Source organism: Oryctolagus cuniculus, chromosome 1 (assembly GCF_051225735.1).
Source record: "Oryctolagus cuniculus isolate XC-2025 breed Fujian yellow rabbit chromosome 1, ASM5122573v1, whole genome shotgun sequence".
NCBI lineage: Eukaryota > Metazoa > Chordata > Mammalia > Lagomorpha > Leporidae > Oryctolagus > Oryctolagus cuniculus.
Genome location: NC_142867.1, coordinates 168,676,610 through 168,697,438, shown reverse-complemented (window position 1 = coordinate 168,697,438; position 20,829 = coordinate 168,676,610). Strand labels below are relative to the sequence as shown.

The 20,829-nt window shown below is 47.7% G+C and overlaps 1 protein-coding gene across 8 annotated transcripts in view; it reads left to right on the top strand.

The window, feature by feature from the left end:
* ERMP1 (endoplasmic reticulum metallopeptidase 1) overlaps positions 1-20,829 on the top strand; it is a 79,528-nt gene that overhangs the window by 20,306 nt on the left and 38,393 nt on the right. For 3 of the 8 annotated variants that reach the window (XR_016210256.1, XR_016210257.1, XM_089299279.1), the window contains exons 1-4: positions 7,001-7,427; positions 8,911-9,212; positions 16,017-16,144; positions 16,758-16,863. Coding sequence is in view for 4 of the 8 variants with exons in the window: in XM_089299279.1 (XP_089155405.1) it covers positions 7,090-7,427; positions 8,911-9,212; positions 16,017-16,144; positions 16,758-16,863 (874 nt within the window). In the remaining 4 variants the exon portion in view is untranslated. Of the gene's footprint in view, positions 1-6,999; positions 7,428-8,910; positions 9,213-16,016; positions 16,145-16,757; positions 16,864-20,829 lie in introns of those variants that run through there. The other 5 variants (XR_016210258.1, XR_016210262.1, XM_008255080.5 and 2 more) reach the window with 4 other exon arrangements.

The following is a 20,829-nucleotide window of genomic DNA, read 5'->3' as shown; positions in this document are numbered from 1 at the left end:
TGGCACTGTGGCATAGCAAGTAAAGCTGCTGCCTGTAGCACTGGCATCCCATACAGTTGCTGGTTCAAGCTCTTGCTGCTCCACTTCCTATCCAGCTCCCTGTTAATGTGCCTGGGAAAGAGCAGAAGATGGCTCAAGTCCTTGGTCCCTGCACCCACATGGGAGACTTGGATAAAGCTCCTGGCTCTTGGCTTTGGTCTGGCCCAGCCCTGGCTGTTGAGGCTCTTTGGGGAGTGAACCAGCAGATGGAAGATCTCTCTCTCTCTCTCTCTGTCCCTCACTCCCTCCCTTCTCCACCCCCCCCCCCCGCCTCTGTCTCTCCTTCCCTGTAACTCTGACTTTCAAATAGTTTATTTTTAAAAAAAATTACTTGAAAGGCTGAGTTGGAAGGGCAGAGATCTTCCATCTGCTGGTTCACTATGCAAATGGCCACAATGACTAGGTCTGGGTCAGGCTGAAGTCAGGAGCTTCTTCTGGGTCTCCCACATGGGTGCAGGGGCCCAAGGACTTGGGCTATTTTCCACTGTGTTCCTAGGTGCATTAGCAGGGAGCTGGATGGGAAGTGGAGCAGCCAGGACTCGTAAGTGGTGCCCATATGGATGCTGGCATTGAAGGTGGCAGCTTTACCCACCACACTGCAATGCTGGTGCCTCCAAATGACTTTACAGCTAGATACAGGTTCTTCCTAAATGTTGTTCCTAACAGGCCAAGGAAAAAGGTAATCCCACAGGGTCAATTCAGCTGGCAGTGCAGCTAGACTGTTTTCTTTTTCTTTCTCTGTCTTTCAAATAAATACAATCTTAGAAGTAGAGACAGAGAGGTCTTCGATCCGCTGGCTCACTGCCCAAATGACTGCAACAGCTGATCTCAGCTAATCCAAAGCCAGGAGCTTCTTCTGGGCCTCCCACATGGATACAGGGGTCCAAGGACCTGTGCTGTCCTCTGCTGCTGTCCCAGGCACACTAGCAGTGAGCTGAATCCATAGTGGAGCAGCCGGGGTTCAAGGCAGTACCTGTATGGGATGCCGGCACTGCAGGCCGGGGCTTTAACCCACTGCACCACAGTGTTGGCCCTGGCCTGTTGTCTAACTCTGTGCCCACCTGGCTGCAGTGACCTGGAGCTCAGCAGTGTCCAATGTGGAGTGTGCAGGGCGGCTGAGAGCGCTTTGCTGTTGCCCTCTCCCTAAACTCCAAGACTGCTCAGCTCCAGTAGAAAAGCTCTAAAGCAAAGGCGGGTTCACAGCTCTGACCTCAGTGCTGTTCGGAAGGCCCTTTGTTGCCAGCATGGCCGGCTCCGAGGCCGCCTGGCTTGTCGGAGGTACTCCCTGCTGTGGGTGTTGTCACCAGCTTCCACATGTTCTGTAGTTAGGGAGACCAATTGTCAACACCTTGAGGCCCTAGCTTCAGCCTTAAGGAACAGAGACTGAAAGGAGAAAAAAAAAACAAAAACAAAAACAAAAAACTAATGATGTCCCCTGAACCTGTACATGAGCTCCATCCTGATCCTTTAAATGCAGATTTGAACATAAAACACAGCTGCAGACAACAGCACCTGCCACAATATTTGCCCAGGGTCTCTTACATTTGGAATCCTTAATCTTGGTTTTTTAGTCCTTGGACTTGCACTTCCTGTTATCTTGTGCCATCTCTTTCTGTCGCTGACTACTGGTTTGGACTTTGCTCTCACCTCAGTTGATTTTAATGATGTTACTATAATAGTAGGTAAAAGGCATTCTGCCACTCTCCATCCCAGAGGCTGTCTTCCACAAGGAGGAGGCACGTAAGCTATGGTTTTCCTCTAAGGCACATCAGCTATGGAACGATCTGTATGGAAGACAGAAACTGGCATTCCGACTCCGTCCTAACAACTCACATGCCCTTCCATGCACCTTGGACAGGTTACTAGGAAATACTGGAGAGATGGCAAGACAGAAGGGACTTGGGACATCTGTGTGCCTTCTGGTCCATCTAGCTCTCACTTTGTCATGAGGGGGCACTTAATAAAAGCAGAATTGTCTGCCCTGCCAGATGAATTGACTCAACTCCGGTGACCAATAGGTTTCCAGATGGGTCAATCAAAGGCTTTCCCATCATGCATTTGGGTCAGCAATTTGATATGTGGGAAGTACAGTACATGTTTCAGTTCACTGTGGTTGACTTCCCACACAAGTAAAACCACAGATCAAAGTGGTTTCAGACACTTAATAGGCTAGACATTCTAGAAGTCTTTTATTAGTCTATGTAATCTAGGTGTGGTTCCTCCCAGGATTGAGACTCTGAGCCATCATGAACAGTATTGCTTCAAGCATGACCTTGCAGTACTCAGAAACCACGCTGAAGTCCTTGCTGCAGCCATCGGCCTTCCCATGGCTGGCCCTGGCCTACTGCTCTGCTCTCATCTCTCCTGCTGCCCCCTAAATCGGTCCGCTTTTTTATTTTTTAAGGTTTATTTATTTGAAAGTGTTACACACAGAGAGGAGAGACAGAGACAGAGAGGTCTTCCATCCGATGGTTCACTCCCCAATTGGCCGCAACGGCTGGAACTGCACCAATCCAGAGCCAGGAGCCAGGAGCTTCTTCCTGGTCTCCTAAGTGGGTGCAGGGGCGCAAGGACGGGGGCCATCTTCTACTGCCCTCCTGGGCCATAGCAGAGAGCTGGATCAGAAGAGGAGCAACCGGGACTAGAACCAGCGCCCATAAGGGATGTCAGCGTATTAACCTGCTGTGCCACAGTGCCGGCCCCAACTCAGTCTGCTTTAACCACATGCCTTACCCGGGGTGCTTCTAGATATCCCAGCTCATTTCCCTTTGCCTGTTGCATCCTCTCCCCAGGCTTATAATAATGTAGTGATCCTCACTTTGTTCAGGTCTTTGCAAATATTATCTCCTTAGCAGTTCCCTGATGACCCTAGTAAAAGAGCAGCCTCTGTCATTCTCAGTTCCCTGCTCTATCTGTCCTCATAGCACTTAACGCATCGGATGCTTCATTCACACACAGTTGCTGATGGTCTACAAGTTGTGAAAGCGAAAATGTTAGTTTGCTCTTCTTAATGTTTCTCCACCTTGATCTGTATTTGACACAGCAGATATTCAACAACTTGTAGCTTTAAAATATTTGTAGTTAACACTCAGCTAGGCCGGCGCCGTGGCTCACTAGGCTAATCCTCCACCTAGCGGCGCCGGCACCCCGGGTTCTAGTCCCGGTTGGGGCGCCGGATTCTTTCCCGGTTGCTCCTCTTCCAGGCCAGCTCTCTGCTGTGGCCAGGGAGTACAGTGGAGGATGGCCCAAGTGCTTGGGCCCTGCACCTGCATGGGAGACCAGGAGGAAGCACCTGGCTCCTGGCTTTGGATTGGCACAGTGCGCCGGCTGCAACGCGCTGGCCGCAACGCCCTGGCCATAGCGGCCACTTTGGGGGGTGAACCAACAGAAAAAGGAAGACCTTTCTCTCTGTCTCTCTCACTATCCACTCTGCCTGTCAAAACAAACAAACAAACAAACAAACAAACAAAAAAACAGCTACAGAAACACCACCTTCTAAGAACTCGTTGTAACTTGATTCCCACCTGTAATTATCATGTTTGGAAGATGGTTTTTAGTGTAATCTACATAGGATTGTAGAAGAAGAAAAATCCTGGAAAAGTTTTTAATGAGAATCACAAGTGAGGATCTTTTACACATACTAGCTGATGAATCCACATGTAGCTCTTTAAGGCAGGCGTTATCGCCATCATAACAAATAAGACCACTGAGGCACTGTCAGACTGTAACTTAAATAATGCCATGTTCTAAAGGTGTCTGCTCCAGGAACTCAGACCTACCTGACCCCAACAACCAGGATTTCTCCTATTCTGATCCATTGCCTCCCATGGGATATTATCAGCAGTGCTTAACATCCATCATCCATTCAGAACAAGAGAGCTCAAGTTATTTACTCCCGGGTGCACTCCAGAGAGCTGCTATTGGTCCCTCGGCTTTCTGATACCCACCCACCTCACCCAGCAAGCGATGGCAAAAAGTAAAGCATGAGATGAGATGTGTGCACCCTTCTCCTAGGGCCTGTGAGTAAAAACCTTGACATATTTTTATCTTTTAAGATTTCATTTCTTTATTTGAAAGGCAGAGCTGGGAACCTGAAGCCGGGAGTTAGAGGCTTCTTCTGGGTCTCCCACATGGATGCAGGGGCCCAAGGACTTGGGCCATCTTCTGCTTTCTCAGGCATGTTAACAGGAAGCGCAATTGTAATTGGAGCAGCCAGGAATCGAACCGGTGCCCAGATGAGATGCCAGTGTCACAGACAGCAACTTTACCAGCTATACCACAATACCAGTCCTTCCACATCATACAGTGTTGATTGACAGTCCTCATCCTTCTTTTTATTTTTTATTTGACAGAGAGGGAGAGAGGGAGGGAGGCAGGGAGGGGGGGAGGGAGGGAGAGAGAAAGGTCTTCCTTCTGTTGGTTCACCCCCCAAATGGCCGCTACGGCCGGAGCTACGCCAATCCGAAGCCAGGAGCCAGGTGTTTCTTCCTGGTCTCCCAGTGGGTGCAGGGCCCAAGCACTTGGGCCATCCTCCACTGCCTTCCCGGGCCACAGCAGAGAGCTTGGACTGGAAAAGGAGCAACCGGGACTAGAACCTGGCGCCCATATGGGATGCAGGTGGAGGGTTAACCAAGTGAGCCATGGCACCGGCCCTGTGAATTCTCATCTTTCAAAGATGGTGGGGGGTCTGGGGTTTACAGGAAAGAATATTAAGACAGCTGGTTTTGTTGTTGTTGTTGTTTTGTTTTTGTAAATATAGCAACGTACACACTTTTTAAAAAAATTTATTTATTTGAAAGGCTGAACTAGAGAGACAGAGGCAGGGAGAGAGGGAGAGAGAATTCTTCCATTTGCTGATTCACTACCCAAATGGCTGCAAGGGCCAGAGCTGGGCTGATCCGAAGCCAGGAGCTTCTTCCGAGTTTCCCACGTGGGTGCAGGGGCCCAAGGACTTGGGCCATCTTCTACTGCTTTCCCAGGCCATAGCAGGGAGCTGGATCAGAAGCGGAGTAGCCAGGACTTGAACTGGCACCAATATGGGATGCTGGCACTGCAGGCATGGCTTTACCTGCTACACCACAGCGCTGATCCCAAGATAACTGTTCTTATGAGAGAAAATACATTTTCATTCTAGGTACAAAGCTGAGCACTATGGATGCAAGAATGAATAAATAAGGCATTGTCTTTGATCTCAAGGAGTTAGACTACAAAGGGCCTTATAGAACTAAAAATCATGCTACTACTATAAAATTGCAATTATCCACTAAAGAAGTACTAACTATATACTATGCATTGTGTTATATGCTTAGGGTAGCAAATAAAAATCTTGATCAAAACCAGACATGGGGGCCGGCGCTGTGATGTAGCGGGTTAAAGCCCTGGCCTGCAGTGCCGGCATCCCATATGGATGCCGGTTCTAGTCCCAGCTGTTCCTCTTCTGATCCAGCTCTCTGCTATGGCCTGGGAAAGCAGTAGAAGATGGTCCGAGTCCTTGGGCCCCTGTACCCGCATGGGAGACCCGGAGAAAGGGAGAAAGCTCCTGGTTTCATATCAGCTCATCTCAGCTCAGCTCCAGCCATTGTGGCCATCTGGGGAGTGAACCAGCAGATGGAAGACCTCTCTCTCTCTCTCTGCCTCTGTCTCTCTATAACTCTGCCTTTCAAATAATAAATAACTGTTAAAAAAAAAACAAACATGACTCCTGCTCTCAGGAAGCTTGCAGTCTAATGAGGGACATAACAAATAAACACATGTACACACAGTGCTGTGAGGGTCCACAATTAGGCAAGATGGGCTTAATCACAGATGAAGGGATTTTAACATCCGATTAGTGAGTCTTGATTAAGTACTGCTTGAACTGATATTGAAGTATCAGAGTTTACCAGGCAACAAGGGCAGGGAGGAACATTCCGGGCACATCAAACAACAGAACCGAAGAGTCTGTTCCCAGAGGATAGAAGGTGAGCAGGGTGTCTCCGAAGGTCAGTGTGGTTGGAGAGGGGACACTAAGGACCGGGAGTCAGGTAGCCTGCGAGGGAGGCAGGAGCAGACCTCCCGGGGGTTGTGTGAGGTCTGACACCTGCGCTCAAGTCACCATCCTGCAGTGCACTTTCCCTGTTGGTTTCTGGGTTAATGTCCATGCCACTGACACTGAACCTTGAAGCCGGGATTTTTATTGTACCAGCAAGCAGGAAGAAGACGGATCACCTGGAGTCACGTTGAAACCAAGGCTCTGTCTCTTTACCACCCAAGTGACACTGAGGGAGGAAGGGCTTTGCTGAATCTTCACTCCCAGAGTGGCTGTGGGGTAGTGGAGTAGAAGGCTGCTCTGGGAGCCCGTCAAGGTAGTTGTAAATTCCTCACCTGCTACCTCTAGGTTCCTCAGCTATTACACGGGAATCCCCTATTTCCTTCTTAGAGATCTTGAGAGATTTAGATGAGAAAATGTGTTATAGCATTTACTACCATGTTTGGCTGATAGCAGGTGTTTGATAATTAATAGGTATTTTTTTCTTGATCTGTTAACAGTGTGGTTATCTCCCAAGGTGATTAAGATCTGCTAAGTTTATGTGGAGGCAATAGGCTGAGGCTCCTCTGTGGAGTCCTGTTTCTCCTGTTGGGAGCCAGGACCCTACTTTTTCAAAGCCTGTCCTACTGTCCCTTAAGAAAACCAGGCCACTGCCGCCTTCATCAGCCTGATGCACCAAGAGCCCTGTGATTTCTTTTAAACGCGACCTGGCACTTTTGCTTTGGGCAGGCATGTTTTGCTTTATGGCTGTCTGCATTGGGAAATCTCTGTGTCATACTCGGCTGGGAAGCCCTGCACAGGACAAACCCACCACGCCCAGCCTACGCTGGCCCTGCCACTGCCCGCCAACACTCTGCCCAAAGCTGTTCACGGCAAGGCGGGACGGGCCAATCAGAAGAAGTTTGGCCCTTTGCAGTTTCCGTCCGCTCACTAGGAGGCGCTGCGGCGGCGGCGACGGCGGCGGCCGCAGCTGGAGCTGTCGCGGGCTGGGGCGGTTGGGCTGGCGGGTGAAGCTCGTGGCCATGGAGTGGGGCTCTGAGTCTGCGGCTGTGAGGCGGCACCGCGTCGGCGGGGAACGTCGGGAGGGACCGGCGACGGCCGCTGCGCAGCCGGAGAGGGAGGCCCTGGCGCAGGAGCCCCTGGTGGAGGCGTGCAGCGGCGCGAGGACGCGGAAGCGGAGCCCAGGGGGTAGCGGCGGCGCGAGCCGGGGCGCGGGGACCGGGCTGTCAGAGGCGCGCACGGCGCTGGGGCTCGCGCTCTACCTGCTCGCCCTGCGGACGCTCGTGCAGCTCTCGCTGCAGCAGCTCGTGCTGCGCGGGGCCGCTGGGGACCGCGGAGAGTTCGACGCGAGCCAAGCCAGGTACTGTCCGCTCCCGCCCTGCGTGGCCCCGGACGTCCTCTTGTGGCCCCTGCTCCCGCTCCAGGGCGCCGCACCTGTGCGGGACCTCGGGCGCTCACCCTCCTGCTCCTGGCGCTGCGGCACCGGGGGCGGTGGGGTGGCTTTGCGCGGGGGCCACGTGGATTGAGCCTGCCTGGTCATCCACCATGACCTGTGTGCAGATGTAGCCCTCTCCCCACCCCCTAACTTCTGGAGCAACTTCCACTTTGTGCTCGGGCCTCCTGCTTTCCAAATGAAGAGAGGTGTTGGAGGGGGTTCGTGTAGTCTTAATTTTTGGAGGGTCATAGTACCCAAACCTGAAGGCCCTAGAGTCTCTCCTTGGGAGGCTGGCTGTTCGCAGTTCGCATGCAATTCCAGAAGTTGTTAGCTCCCTGCAGCTCTTCCCCCCGACTCCGCCACCCCCGCCATAGTGCCGGTGTAAGACCTGGCGTTTGGTTTGGTTTGGATTGCAGTTTTTAAAAGGCCTTTAGCCGTGCCAGAGGAGGTGATTAAGTCAGAGTTTGTAACCCAAGTCTGCCCAAGCTCATGAGATCATAAGCCAGTAGGAAGAAGTCTCAGCCGCCACTGTGCTTTAAAAACTCCTCTTTGACTGCAAAGTGCTGAAAGCTTATTTTCTTAATGGCTTTCTGGAACACACCCCGGTCACCTTTTTCCCCTGAACTTGCAATGCAATGAAAAGGCCAAAAAAAAAAAAAAAAAAGTTTCCATTAGGCGGGCGTAGACTTGGGCTTGGCCTGAGTTGAAGTTATTAGGCTCTGTGTGCTTACTAGGAGGCCTGGGTCCACCCCTCACCATCAAAAGTGTTTCTTTGCTTGTTTAACCTCTTGACTTGCTTGTCTTTGTTCATTGGTTCCTGCCGCTTAGAACCAGTAACCCAGAATCCCATAATGCCCAGTGAAGTTGTATGCTGTCACACAATTTGAATACAATCCTTAGTCTGTATTGATTTGATGGAATTGGGAGAAGTTGAAAATGGAGTGAGTGAAAAGAACCCTTAAAGAAATCAAGGGAAGCAAAATAAAATGGGAATTTATAAGTGATTTTCACAAGTGTCTGAAATAATTAAAGGCAGGTTTTTTTTTTTTTTTTTGATTTATTTCCTGGAAAGGCAGAGTTATAGGAGTTATAGAGAAGAGAGAGCTCTTCCATCCACTAGTTCACTCTTTAAATAGCTTGGCAGGGGCTCAAGCACTTGGGCCATGTTCCACTGCTTTCCCAGGTGCATTAGCAAGGAACTGGATAGGAAGTGGAGCAGCCAGGACTTGAATCATCACCTAAATGGGATGCCTGACCTACTGTGCCAGCCCCAGCCTTTGTTACATGAGAAGTCAAAGAACTGAGCTTAATGGAGGAGGAAGGAGTGTGTGTTGGAAATGTTAATATGCTAAGCCTTAGTTTTACACCGGTAAGCCTTAGCCATAGTCCTTGTTTTGCTTACTTCCAGGGATTATCTTGAACACATAACATCAATTGGCCCCAGGACCACAGGGAGTCCAGAAAATGAAATTCTGACGGTTCACTACCTTTTGGAGCAGATTAAGCTGATTGAAGCTCAAAGCAGCAGCCTTCACACGATCTCGGTGGATGTGCAGCGGCCCACGGGCTCCTTCAGCATTGACTTCTTGGGGGGTTTCACGAGCTACTATGACAACATCACCAATGTTGTGGTGAAGCTGGAACCCAGAGATGGAGCCCAGCATGGCGTCCTGGCCAACTGTCACTTTGACTCAGTGGCGAACTCACCAGGTATGTACTTCTGTTTAAGTCGTTCAGAAGTCATCATGGCCCAGATAGTTAATTTTTTAAGAATTTACTAATTTATTTGAAAGACAAAATGTCCAAGAAAATGCCCATCTGCTGGTTTACTCCCCAAATGGCTGCAACAGCCAGGCTGAAGTTAGGAGCCTGGAACTCCACCCGGGTCTCCCACATGAGTGGCGGGGTATAAGCACTTGGCTTGTCTTTTGCTGCCTTCCCAGGTGCATTAGCGAGAATCTGGATGGGAAGCAGAGCAGCCAGCATTCAAATTGGCTCTCTGATAGGGGATGCCGGCCCCATAAGCCTTGTTTTCATTGTGATGGAAGAGGCAGGATAATTAGAATAGTATCAGTTAAGGCTCTAACCTTTTAGTATTCTCTCAGGTGCTTTTTTTTTTTTTTAATTTTAAAGATTTATTTATTTGAAAGTCAGAGTTACACAGAAGGAGAGGCAGAGAGAGATCTTCATCCGCTGGTTCTCTCCCCAAATGGATGCAATGGCTGGAGCTGCACCGATCTGAAGCCAGGAGCCAGGAGTTTCTTGTGGGTTTCCCATGTTGGTGCAGGGGCCCAAGGACTTGGGCCATCTTCTTCTGCTTTCCCAGGCCATAGCAGAGAGTTGGACTGGAAGTGGAGCAACTGAGACCAGAACCCGGCGCCCATATGGGATGCTGGCACGGCAGGCAGTGGCTTTACCTACTACGCCACAGTGCTGGCCCCTGGTGCTTTATTTTTATTTTTTTAAAGACTTGTTTCTTTAAAGATTTATTTATTTGAAAGAGTTACACAGATAGAGAAGGAAAGGCAGAGAGAGAGAGAGAGAGAAAGGTCTTCCGTCCGCTGGTTCACTCTCCAACTAGCTACAATGGCTGGAGCTGCGCCAATCCAAAACCAGGAGCCAGGAGCTTCCTCCAGGTCTCCCACATGGGTGCAGGGGCCCAAGGGCATGGGCCATCTTCTACGGCTTTCCCAGGCCACAGCAGAGAGCTGGATCGGAAGAGGAGCAGCCGGGTCTTGAACTGGTGCCCATATGGGATGCTAGTGCTTCAGGCCAGGGCTTTAACCCGCTGTGCCATAGCACTGGCCCTGGTGCTTTATTTTTTTAACAGGAATGCCAGCAACCCAGTGATAGGACAGAGAATGTTTCTGGTCGACTGAGCAGCAGCCTATCGGTGTTACCAGACAGTGTGTGTCCCCGTGTCCTGGAGTAAGGCTGTGCCACTGCGGTTGTTTGCTCAGCTGGGTGTTGTCCTAGGCTCAGGGGCTCCCCCTGCCTTCAAGGAATGCATGTGTTGGAGGACATTACTTCCAGCAGTTTCTGCTGACCTGTGAAGTGAGGACTCTGGTCCGCGGGGAGTACCATACTGTTAGAGTGCCTAATTAATCTGAATTAGAAAGGTGAATTAGAAAGCTTGATGTTTAGCGCAGTGTCTGATACAGTGAGTATTTGTTAAGTAAATGAGAATCACCTACGTTGAACTCCTGTCTCTAAACAACAAGATTCCTCAGAAAACTATTTGCAGTAGTGAGAGAGACTGTAAGAAGAGAAGAAGAGAGAATAGCATTTTGCAGTGCTCTCGCGTTTTAGTAGACCCCTTCTCGGACAGAGGAATAAGGGTTGCTGGTCAGCACCGGTCAGACACAGACCAGGTGCTAGGGTTCCTGGCCCGTCAGTCCTTTCAGTTGCATGGGAAAGGAAGCAGGGTATTAGAATGCAGTTGCTGCTCCCTTCGGCAATTGCTTGCCGTCGTCTCGCCTCAGTTCTCGCCCAGTTCTCATTTGTGGAGTGGAGAAAAATCATAGTACTTTCCTAACGGCGTCGCTGGGAGGATTAAGTAGAAATAAACCACTGCGGCAGCAGCCGGCGGGGGACGCTCCTCCTGCCTCCCTCCCTCTCTCTCAGGCTACCACGTGTTATCTCATAGTAATACTTCCGAACTGCTCGAATCATAGCAGGCCCAAGTAAACATCGCGCTATGTGAACTAGAAAGTAAAATGTGCTTACTCGATAAAACGTGTACTGGAATGTCGTTAATTAGAAAGCTTTATCTTGGACCAGCAGCCTGGTGCAGCAGGTTAATCCTCTGCCTGCAGGGCTGGCATCCCATATGGGTGCCGGTTCTAGTCCCGGTTGCTCCTCTTCTAGTCCAGCTCTCTGCTGTGGCCCAGGAAGGCAGTGGAGGATGGCCCACATGCTTGGGCCCTGCACCCACATGGGAGACCAGGAGGAAGCTCCTGGGTCTGGATTGGCACAGCTCTGACCGTTGCGGCCAATTAGGGAGTGAACCATTGGATGGAAGACCTCTCTCTCTGTCTCTGCCTCTCGCTGTCTGTAACTCTACCTCTCAAATAAATGAAAATTAAAAAAAAAAAAAAAACTATTTGAGAGGCAGAATTACTGAGAGAGGGAGAGACAGAGATGCTCCATCTGTTGGGTCACTTTTTGGTTCTAATTTTAGTATATGTGCTGCTGAAGCAAGCGCAGTTCACTTCTCAAATGGCTGCAACAGCAGGGACTGGGCCAGGCCGAAGCCAGGGGTCAGGATCTGCAACCTGGGCTCTCACGTGGGTGGTAAGGGCCCAAGTACTTGAGCGGTCTTCCACTGCCTTCCCAGGAAGCTGGATTGGAAGCAGAGCAGCTGGAATTTGAACTGGCACTTGTGGTACAGGATGCTGGCATTGCAAGCAGCAGTGTAACCTGCTCCACCACAGTGCCAGCCCATTAGAAAACTTTATGATTGCATTTAGAATGTACCTTGCCTTTTTAGGACTCAGTATACACACATTTGTTATATAAAAGCACAATTGCCTTTGTGCTGGGGAAACCAGTGTTATGTCTCTCAAAGCAGTAATAAAATGTTTCTCTGTATGTATGATTATGATGCTTAAATTCTTGAGGGGGCAAATAAGAGCATTATATAATATTATGTAAGTATCAGAGACAGAGGAAAGAAAAAATGATTTTCCTCTACCTTTCATCATTCATAGCTGGGGTAGACAAAGACAGATAAACAAGAGAAACACTAACAGAAGTTTATTAACGTGCATACCTCATGGGTACAAGGGCGATACCACAGGAATAATGAGTAAATTGCAGAGAGGTGGTTTAGACTCTGCTTATATAGTGTTTACAACAAAGAACTATTCATTTCTGGAGACGTTACAAAGGAAAGGACCTTGACTCTATAGAGTGGCACATTGTAGGAAAGCAAATACCTGGTATATGAAGGTAGTAAATTTTGTCAAGTAGACTCTTCTCGTACTGGCTTGACTCTGATAAGGGTCAAAAGTTGTCTTTGGTGTTCAACCTTTGTCTATCCTTGTAGAGATGGAAGGAGGGACCCATTCCGAAATTTATGTCCTTTTTTGCAGATGTGGGGGTTGAGGAGGAGGGCAGAGAGCTTTTCTATATTTTCTTCTCAATTGCCTTCAGCTCAAAATAATCCTTATTTTCAGGTGGCGAATTCTACCATTCAAAGGCATTGTGCAGAATGTTACAAATTGCATATATAGCCTAGTAATGAAGGGTTGGCCTTTTTTGTGGGTCATTAGAATCCATTTTTAACTAATTTTTTTTTTTTTTACCGAATTACTTATTTGAAAGGCAGTTAGAGAGAGAGGGAGAGACAGAGGGAAATTTTACATCCTCTGGTTCATTCCCCAGGTGGCTGCAGCAGCTGGAGCTGGGCTGGTCCTAAGCCAGGAGCTTCATCCGGGTCTCCTATGTGGGTGCAAAGGACTCAAGCACTTGGGCCATCCTCTGCTGCTTTCCCAGGCATGTTGGCAGGGAGCTGGATCAGAAATGGAGCAGCTGAGACTCCAGTTGGTGCCCATATGAGATGCTGGCACTGCAGATAGTTGCTTTACCTGCTGTGCCACAGCGCTGGCCCCCAATTTTTAACTAAAATTTTACAAGAGTACCATACCAACAATTTAAAGGAAATTTCTGTCAATAATAAGTCGTTAAAAGCAGTGTTTCAGGGGTTGGCATGGTGGTGCATGGGTAAGGCACGGCTTGTGTTGCTGACATTCTATATCAGAGCACCAGTTCGAGTCCTGGCTGCTCTATTTCCTATCCAGCTCCCTGCTAATGCACCTGGGAAAGCTACAGAAGATGGCCCAAGTACCTGGGCTCCTGACACCCACCTGGAAGACCCAGATGGAGTTCCTGGCTCCTGGCTTTAGGCTAGGCCAGCCATGGCCATTATAGCCATTTGGGGAATAAACCAGTAGGTAGAAGATTTCTGTCTCTGTCTCTCTCTTTTTCTCTCAGTGTCACTCTTTGAATAAATCAATAAATTAAAACAAAAAATTTTTCCATACATCCATCAAGTAGACTTCCATGTAAATCACTTTAGTGGATGAACTAATTGAAGCTTGAATGTTTTTTGCAAAGTTCTAGTAATTTATCTGGGACTTGGGAACTGATACCAAGTAAGAGTAAGGTTACCCACAGAAAGACCTTCGTCGTTTTCTTGTTTGTTGCGTGGCTTCTGTCAGGTCACTGATAGAAGAGACACTGGGGGTGGCTTCAATTTCAGGGTTAACTCTAAGTGGAAAAGGATGGTGGTTAACCGCTTAGCCCTGTGAGATACTGTCTGCTGACTTTCCTTCACTGTCTTAAAGGTATCTGACCCTTCTCTAGTTCCCTTCACAGACACCAGAACCCATAAAAGGGAAGGTTAACGGATAATTGAACTTTTTAGTCAGGTCTGCAAACACAGATACATACCATTCAGTTGTCCTCTTCTGTGTTTTGAGAAAAAGAAACATTGCTTTATTTTCATTTTTAAATGATTTATAGTCTCAGTCAAAAATACTGCTTTTGGTTTTCTGAAGGGGACACTTTTATTGGCAGTAACACATACTTCCTTCTTGAGAGTAATTGGTTTCACCTTGACTAACATGCAATTAAGTAATCACTACCAAGACAATGTGCTTAATAGCAGTTTGTTTGAATAGGGGTGCGGTCTTGATAGAGCCCATGGAGGCATTTGAGCTGGCAGCGCCTTCCTTAGGTTTCCCAACGGGAGAAGGAAAAACCAACCTGGACTAGGAGGTGCTAGGCACGGTGCATCTTGTCTGATTCTGTGAGTAAAAAAACTCTGAGTTGGATATCACAACCAGGAAGTAGCGGAGTGAAGTGACACAGCTAAAATGTATTTCTGTGTGTTTCTTGCTCTAAAACGCTGCCTCCCATGTATAAATCCAGTGTTAGTATTTTAATTTTGATTACTTCTAATTTTTTTAATTGTTTACTTGAGAGGCAGTGAGAGAGAGCAAGGTCCCATCAACTGATTTACTGGCCAGATGCCTGCAAGGCTAGGCCTGCGACCAATCTGGAAGCTCAAGGCTGGAATGCAATCCAGGTCTTCCGTGTGGGAGGCAGGGACTGAGTGACTGGACCCTTTGCTGCTGCCTCCTGGGGCCTGCGTTAGCAGGAAGCTGGAGTTGGGAGCTGGGAGTGGAAATTGGGCACCCCATATGAGATCTGAGTGTCTTAGCCACTAAACTAAACACCCTCTACTCTCTTTAGCTTTCTATTACAGAACATGTCAATATTTATAGAAACAACTGCTCAATGAACCCGTGTACCTGACTTCCAGCTTCATTAGACCAGTTTTTCTACTTCCTACTCCTTGGTCTTAGCTGTATCAGTATTTGTCTATATTGCTGAAATATAAGGACCTTTTTTTGACATAATACCATGAGTTATGTTAGCTAATAATTCCTTAATATCAAATAGCCTGTCATTTCTTTTACCTGCATCTTACATACTTTAAATAATACGAAGCACTAAAGTCCTCTTCCTAATCACCTTTAATTAACATAGAAAATTTGAGTCAAGAAGAGGTTAAGGGGTGTATGTGTAGTTCAGTAGTTAAGATACCAGGTACCTCACATCAGAGTCCCTGGTTCAATTCCCACTTCAGGCTTCTGCTTGCAGCGTCTTGCTCCTGCAGCAGGCTGCAGCAGATCAAGGCTTGAATAACCGAGTTCCAGCCGCCTGGATTGGGTTCCGTACTCTGAGCTTTGGCCCACCCGGGACCCCACTGTCGCTGGCATTTGGGGAGTGACCCAGCAGATGGGGGAGCTCCCTCTTCCCTTCCATCTCTGTTTTTCAAATAAGAAGAGGAGGTTAAGAGGTTTGACTTGGTTATTTACTTGGTCAGTGCTGGGACCAGGGGTAGAACTTAGATCATTAGTCTTTTTTTGTGTGTCTTATGAGACTGGGTGTCTGTCCTTGTACTTTCCCATCATATGACCCCCTCAAAGAAACCTTAACAAAATGCTACACTATCCAGACTGAACCCTCTGTACATGTGGTATGATCTGCAGCCTGTATGAGATGGGCAAGAAGGGAGAGGTGGCGATTCCAGATGACGGAAGAAGCAGTACGCACCAGAAGTGAGACTACTACTGAGGACGTGGAACCAGGATAAAGAAGGGGACAAATAGCCTGTGCTGCCGAGAATGCCAGTTTTCAGGGGGGACTTTAGGTCCCACCTGGTTAATATACTTACTGAACAGACTGTGGCTGAGGGACTGTGTGGGCCTGGCGTGGTTCTAGGCACTGCTTGTAAGTCAGCGAGCAAAGCAGACGAAGGGCTCTCTGCCCTCATGGCATTTACCTCTGGTGGCTGTAACGTCACCTGATGATGGACGGAGCTATACTGCTGGTCACGGAGGTGTCGCGCTGCTTCTTGGAGAGGCAGACCCCATTCCTGGCCCTAAGAGTTCCTCTGTGAATGTTTCCCAATCTGAGAAGCAAATCTGTTTTTCTGATTTGAAGGTGCCAGTGATGACGCGGTGAGCTGCTCCGTGATGCTGGAGGTCCTTCGTGTCTTGGCAACGTCTTCCGAAGCCTTGCATCATGCTGTCGTGTTCCTTTTTAATGGTGCTGAGGAAAATGTCTTGCAAGTGAGACAGTACTGCTGTAAATACTGGGCTTAATTAATCGCGAGGGTGGTCATAGCTAACATTTATGCATGTTTACTCTTCATATGAGTAGTCTCTTAAAATGATATGCAAGGGAAGTACTACACCTGGCAGTCCTTTAAGAAATCCTTAGCTATTTAAGTAGGTAGTGCAGTACTGGAAAAACCCAGAACCGGTCGTCTCGGCAGGGGCTCAGGTTTTCTTTGACCCTGGCGTTTGAGAGATGCTTTAGGGCAGGCACAGAGCATGAATGCCCACCCCCGTAGTTGTCTCTTCCTGTTGTCTTGCGCCTCTCACTTTGCACAGCTTCACTCTTACCAAGGAAGTGTGCTTATTACACACCAAGTGTTGGTCAAAGCTTGTTTGGCACCACTCCTTGTAATCAGGCTGCCTCTGTGAGGGGGACTTTCCGTTCAGCAAACTGCACACAGCCATTATGCATAGAAAGAAAAACTAAGATGTCTTAGATACTGCCTTGGAAAGGTGATTGTTTTTGTATTCCTTACCTTATCTAGATAGCCTGTCTGTCCTTACAGTAAGCAGAATCTGTTGACAGTTTAAGATTGTCGCCCATGTTTGTTTTCTTCTCATTAAGGCCAGTCATGGTTTCATTACTCAGCACCCCTGGGCCAGCTTGATTCGTGCATTTATTAACCTGGAGGCAGCAGGTGTTGGAGGGAAAGAACTCGTGTTCCAAACAGGTATGTGGGGCTGTGCATTGTATATTTAATGCAGTTCTTGTTAGGAAAGTGTAGTTTTTGAACTTAAGCAGAGTCTTTAATGAACAATCTCTTGCATAAGCATTGTTTTTAAGGCATGAGACACTTGTAGCTTGTCTTTGTTAAACTTTTTAGCAAAAGAATATTGATAGCAGCTAACGCTTTTTTTCCCCAAAGGTTGGATTATTTACTTGAAAGAGAAGGTGAGAAACAGAGATCTTCCATCCTCTGGTTCACTCCCCAAATGGCCTTAGTGGCTGGGCCAGGCTGAAGCTAGGAGCCAGGAACTTCTTCCAGGTCTCCCATGTGGGAGCAGGGGCCCAAGCACTTAGGTTGTCTTCTACTGCTTTTCCCAAGCCATCAGCAGCGAGTTGGATTGGCAGTGGAGCAGCTGGGACTTGAACCAGTATCCATATGGGACCCCAGCATCATAGGCTGGGGCTTTTAACTGCTATGCCACAGCACCAGCCCCAGCCTAGTTTTTTGCTTTTGTTTTGTTTTGTTTTTGTTTGTTTGTTTTTGTTTTAAGATTTATTTATTTCTTTATCTGAAAGGCAGAGTTAGAGATCACGTCACAGATGGTTGCAATGGCTGGGCCTGGGTCAGGCCCAAGCCAGGAGCCAGGAAACTCTGTCTAGGTCTCCCATGTGGGTGGCAGGGGTCTTCCTCCACTGCTTTCCCAGGCACATTATCAGGTAGCTTGATTGGAAGTGCAGCAATTGAGTATTGAACTAAGTTGTTCATATGGGAATACTGGGCATTGCTGGAGGTAGTTTAACCCACTGAACCACAGTGCTGGCCCCTAGTTAACACTTTTGTATAATGCTTTTTATATGCCAAATGTTAAACAAAGCACTTTACATTAAATCACTAATCCTTAAAACAACATAAGGGATTAGTATTGTTGCTCTTTTTTTAAAAAAAAACTTAATTTCTTTTAAAGGCAGAGTGAGGGAGCAGTGGGGTTACTACCCAGATGGCTACAATGGCTGAGGTTTGAGTCAGGAACTCCATCTGGGCCTCCCATGTGTGTCTGTAAGGGCCTTTACAGCACCAGGAAGCTACGTTGAAAGTGAAACAGCCGGGACTCCAACACTGATAGAGGATGCCCGCCCGTGTCCCAAGTGGCACCTTGACTCCATGTGCCACAGTGTGGCCCTGTTATTTCTTTGTACAGATGAAGAAACTGAAGCAAGAGAGTATAACTTGCTTAAGGTTTCACAGTTGGTAAATGGCTGAACAGGACTAGAACCTAGTTAAGTCCAAGTTCAGAGACTATTCATTTATTTTGTAAGATTTATTTGAAAAAGAGATCTTCAGCTACAGGTTCACCCCCTAGTTGGCTGTAACGGTTGGAGCTAGGCCAGAGTCTTTTACATGGGCTTCAGGGGCCCAAGTACTTGGGCTATCTTACACTGCCATTCCAGGCACGTTAGCAGGGAGCTGGATCACAAGCAAAGTAGCAGGGACTCAGACTACCTCTCTTCACAGGGGATGCTGGAGTCACAAGTGGCAGTTTAACCCTCTGTGCTGCAACACTGGCGCCAGAGACTTTGTTCTTAACCACTAACCAGATTGTTCTATCTTTTCTCCATTTTGGGTAATTAATATAAATAATTTTATATAACAGTGATTTCATGAGCAAAAATGAGAAAATTTACTTACAGTTTAAGGTATTTAAATTTATCATGGAATTAACTTGAATGTCAAAAAAAATCTAGTAATATTTAACCAGCCTGAAAAATAATTTTATGATTACTTATATAACAAGGTAAAATTGGTAAATACCAATATAATTGACATCTTAACAGAATTCAAAGCTCAGATTTGTAGTCAGTGTGCACTAAAATATGACTTGAAGTTTCAGGCCATTTGCCTGCTCTGCTAAAAATTCGGGTAGCATATTTTATGTAGAAATGTAGCATTTGCTTGAAGTTTGTTGTGTTTTCTGTAAAACTGATTTACTTGAAAGGATTAGACACACACATACACACACACACACACGGAGAGAGAAAGATCATTCTTTCTCTGGTTCACTCGCTAGCTGGCCACAGTAACCAATGCTGGGCCAGGCCAAGGCCAGGAGTTTGATCTGTGTTTCCTATGTGGGTGCAGGGGCTCCAGCATTTGGGCCATCTGCTGCTTTCCTAGGCATATTACTAGGGAACTGGATTGGAAGTGGAGCAGCTGGGGCTCAAACTGCCTCTCATATGGTATGCTGGCATTGCAGGGCAGCAGCTTAACCTGTGTTGCACGCTGGCCTGTGTTAGGAGTTCTGATATTGAGTGATGTGTCAGAGGGTGAGATGGGCTAGGAGTAAGGCAATCTGGAAGCCTGTTTTATGTGACCGTTTAAAGACATGATATTGTTGATATATGAGCTATGCTAGACACTAAGAGTTTTTAAAACCTGTACAATACCACATTTTCATGTTCTCCATTCAACTTAATTTAAACCTTTATCTTTTTTTTTTTTTTTTAAAGATTTTTAATTATTTGAGAGGTAGAGTTACAGACAGTGAGAAGAAGAGACAGAGAGAAAGGTTTTCCTTCTGTTGGTTCACTTCCCAAATGGCTGCAACAGCCAGAGCTGTGCCGATCCAAAGCCAAGAGCCAGGAGCTTCTTTCCAGTCTCCCATGTGGGTGCAGGGGTCCAAGGACATGGGCCATCTTCCACTGCTTTCCCAGGCCACAGCAGAGAGCTGGATTGGAAGAGGAGCAGCCAGGACTTGAACCGGCGCCCATACAGGATGCCAGCGCTGCAGGTGGAGGACTAACCTATTGTGCCATGGCTCCAACCCCTATCTTTCAAAATACATATTTTATGTCAGCTAAATATTTTTTAAAATTTATTTGAAAGGTAGAGAGATCAATCTTTCATCTTGTTCACTCCCAAAATGCCTGCAACAGCCAGGGATGGTCCAGGGTAAAGCCAGGAGCCAGGAATTCTATCCTGGTCTCCCAAATGAGTGTCCATGCCCTAAGTACTTGGACCATCTTCTGCTCTTCCAGGAGCATTAGCAGTGAGCTGGATCAGAAGTGGCGTAGCTGGAACTCCACCTGGCTCCCCGATATGGAATGCCAGTATCACAGAGGCAGCTTCCTCAGTCTGCTACTCCACTATGCTGGCTCACTTCATCTAAGTCTTTGAGAATCTCAAGGTCAGAAACAGCAAGTTTCTGTCGTCTTTTCAGCTCTCAGATTTTTGTGCTGCTTCTTCATCTGGTGAGAACAAGCTAGGCTCTCATCTCTGTAGGAGTAAGTAGATGCTGTCCTGTTACCCGTTCTGTTTCCTGCCTGGCATTCAGGGCAGCACTGTCACAGCAGCAGCTGACAGCTCTGTGGGCACTGAGGAGACTCAGTCTTTGTTTTGTGTGTTTTTCCTATCAGAAGTATACTGTATGCTACCGGCCTTTTAATATGCTAGTCCTTTTAATTAATGATGTCAGCCCTTTCCATTTGTGTCAGTCCTTCTATTTGTCAGCCCCTTTAATTTGTGTCCTTTTTTTTTAAAAAAAGATTTATTTATTTGAAAGAGTTACAGAGGGAGAGGGAGAGGGAGAGGGGTCTTCCATCCGCTGGTTCACTCCCCAGATGGCCACAATGGCCGGAGCTGAGCCGATACGAAGCCAGGAGCTTTCTCCGGGTCTCCCACGTGGGTGTAGGGACCTAAGGACTTTGGGCCATCTTGCACTGCTTTCCCAGGTCATAGAGAGCTGGATTGAAGAGGAGCAGCTGGGACTTGAACCAGTGCCCATATGGGGTGCTGGCACCTCAGGCCAGGGCTTTAACCTGCTGCACCACAGCGCCAGCCCCTGTCAGTCCTTTTAATTTATAATGTCAGTTCTTTAAATTTAGCTACCCAGAGGTAACCTGGATTTATGGTTTACTCTGTGCCCTCCTGAATTTTTCTATGTGTATAAATATTAATGCATACATATTCTCTGCA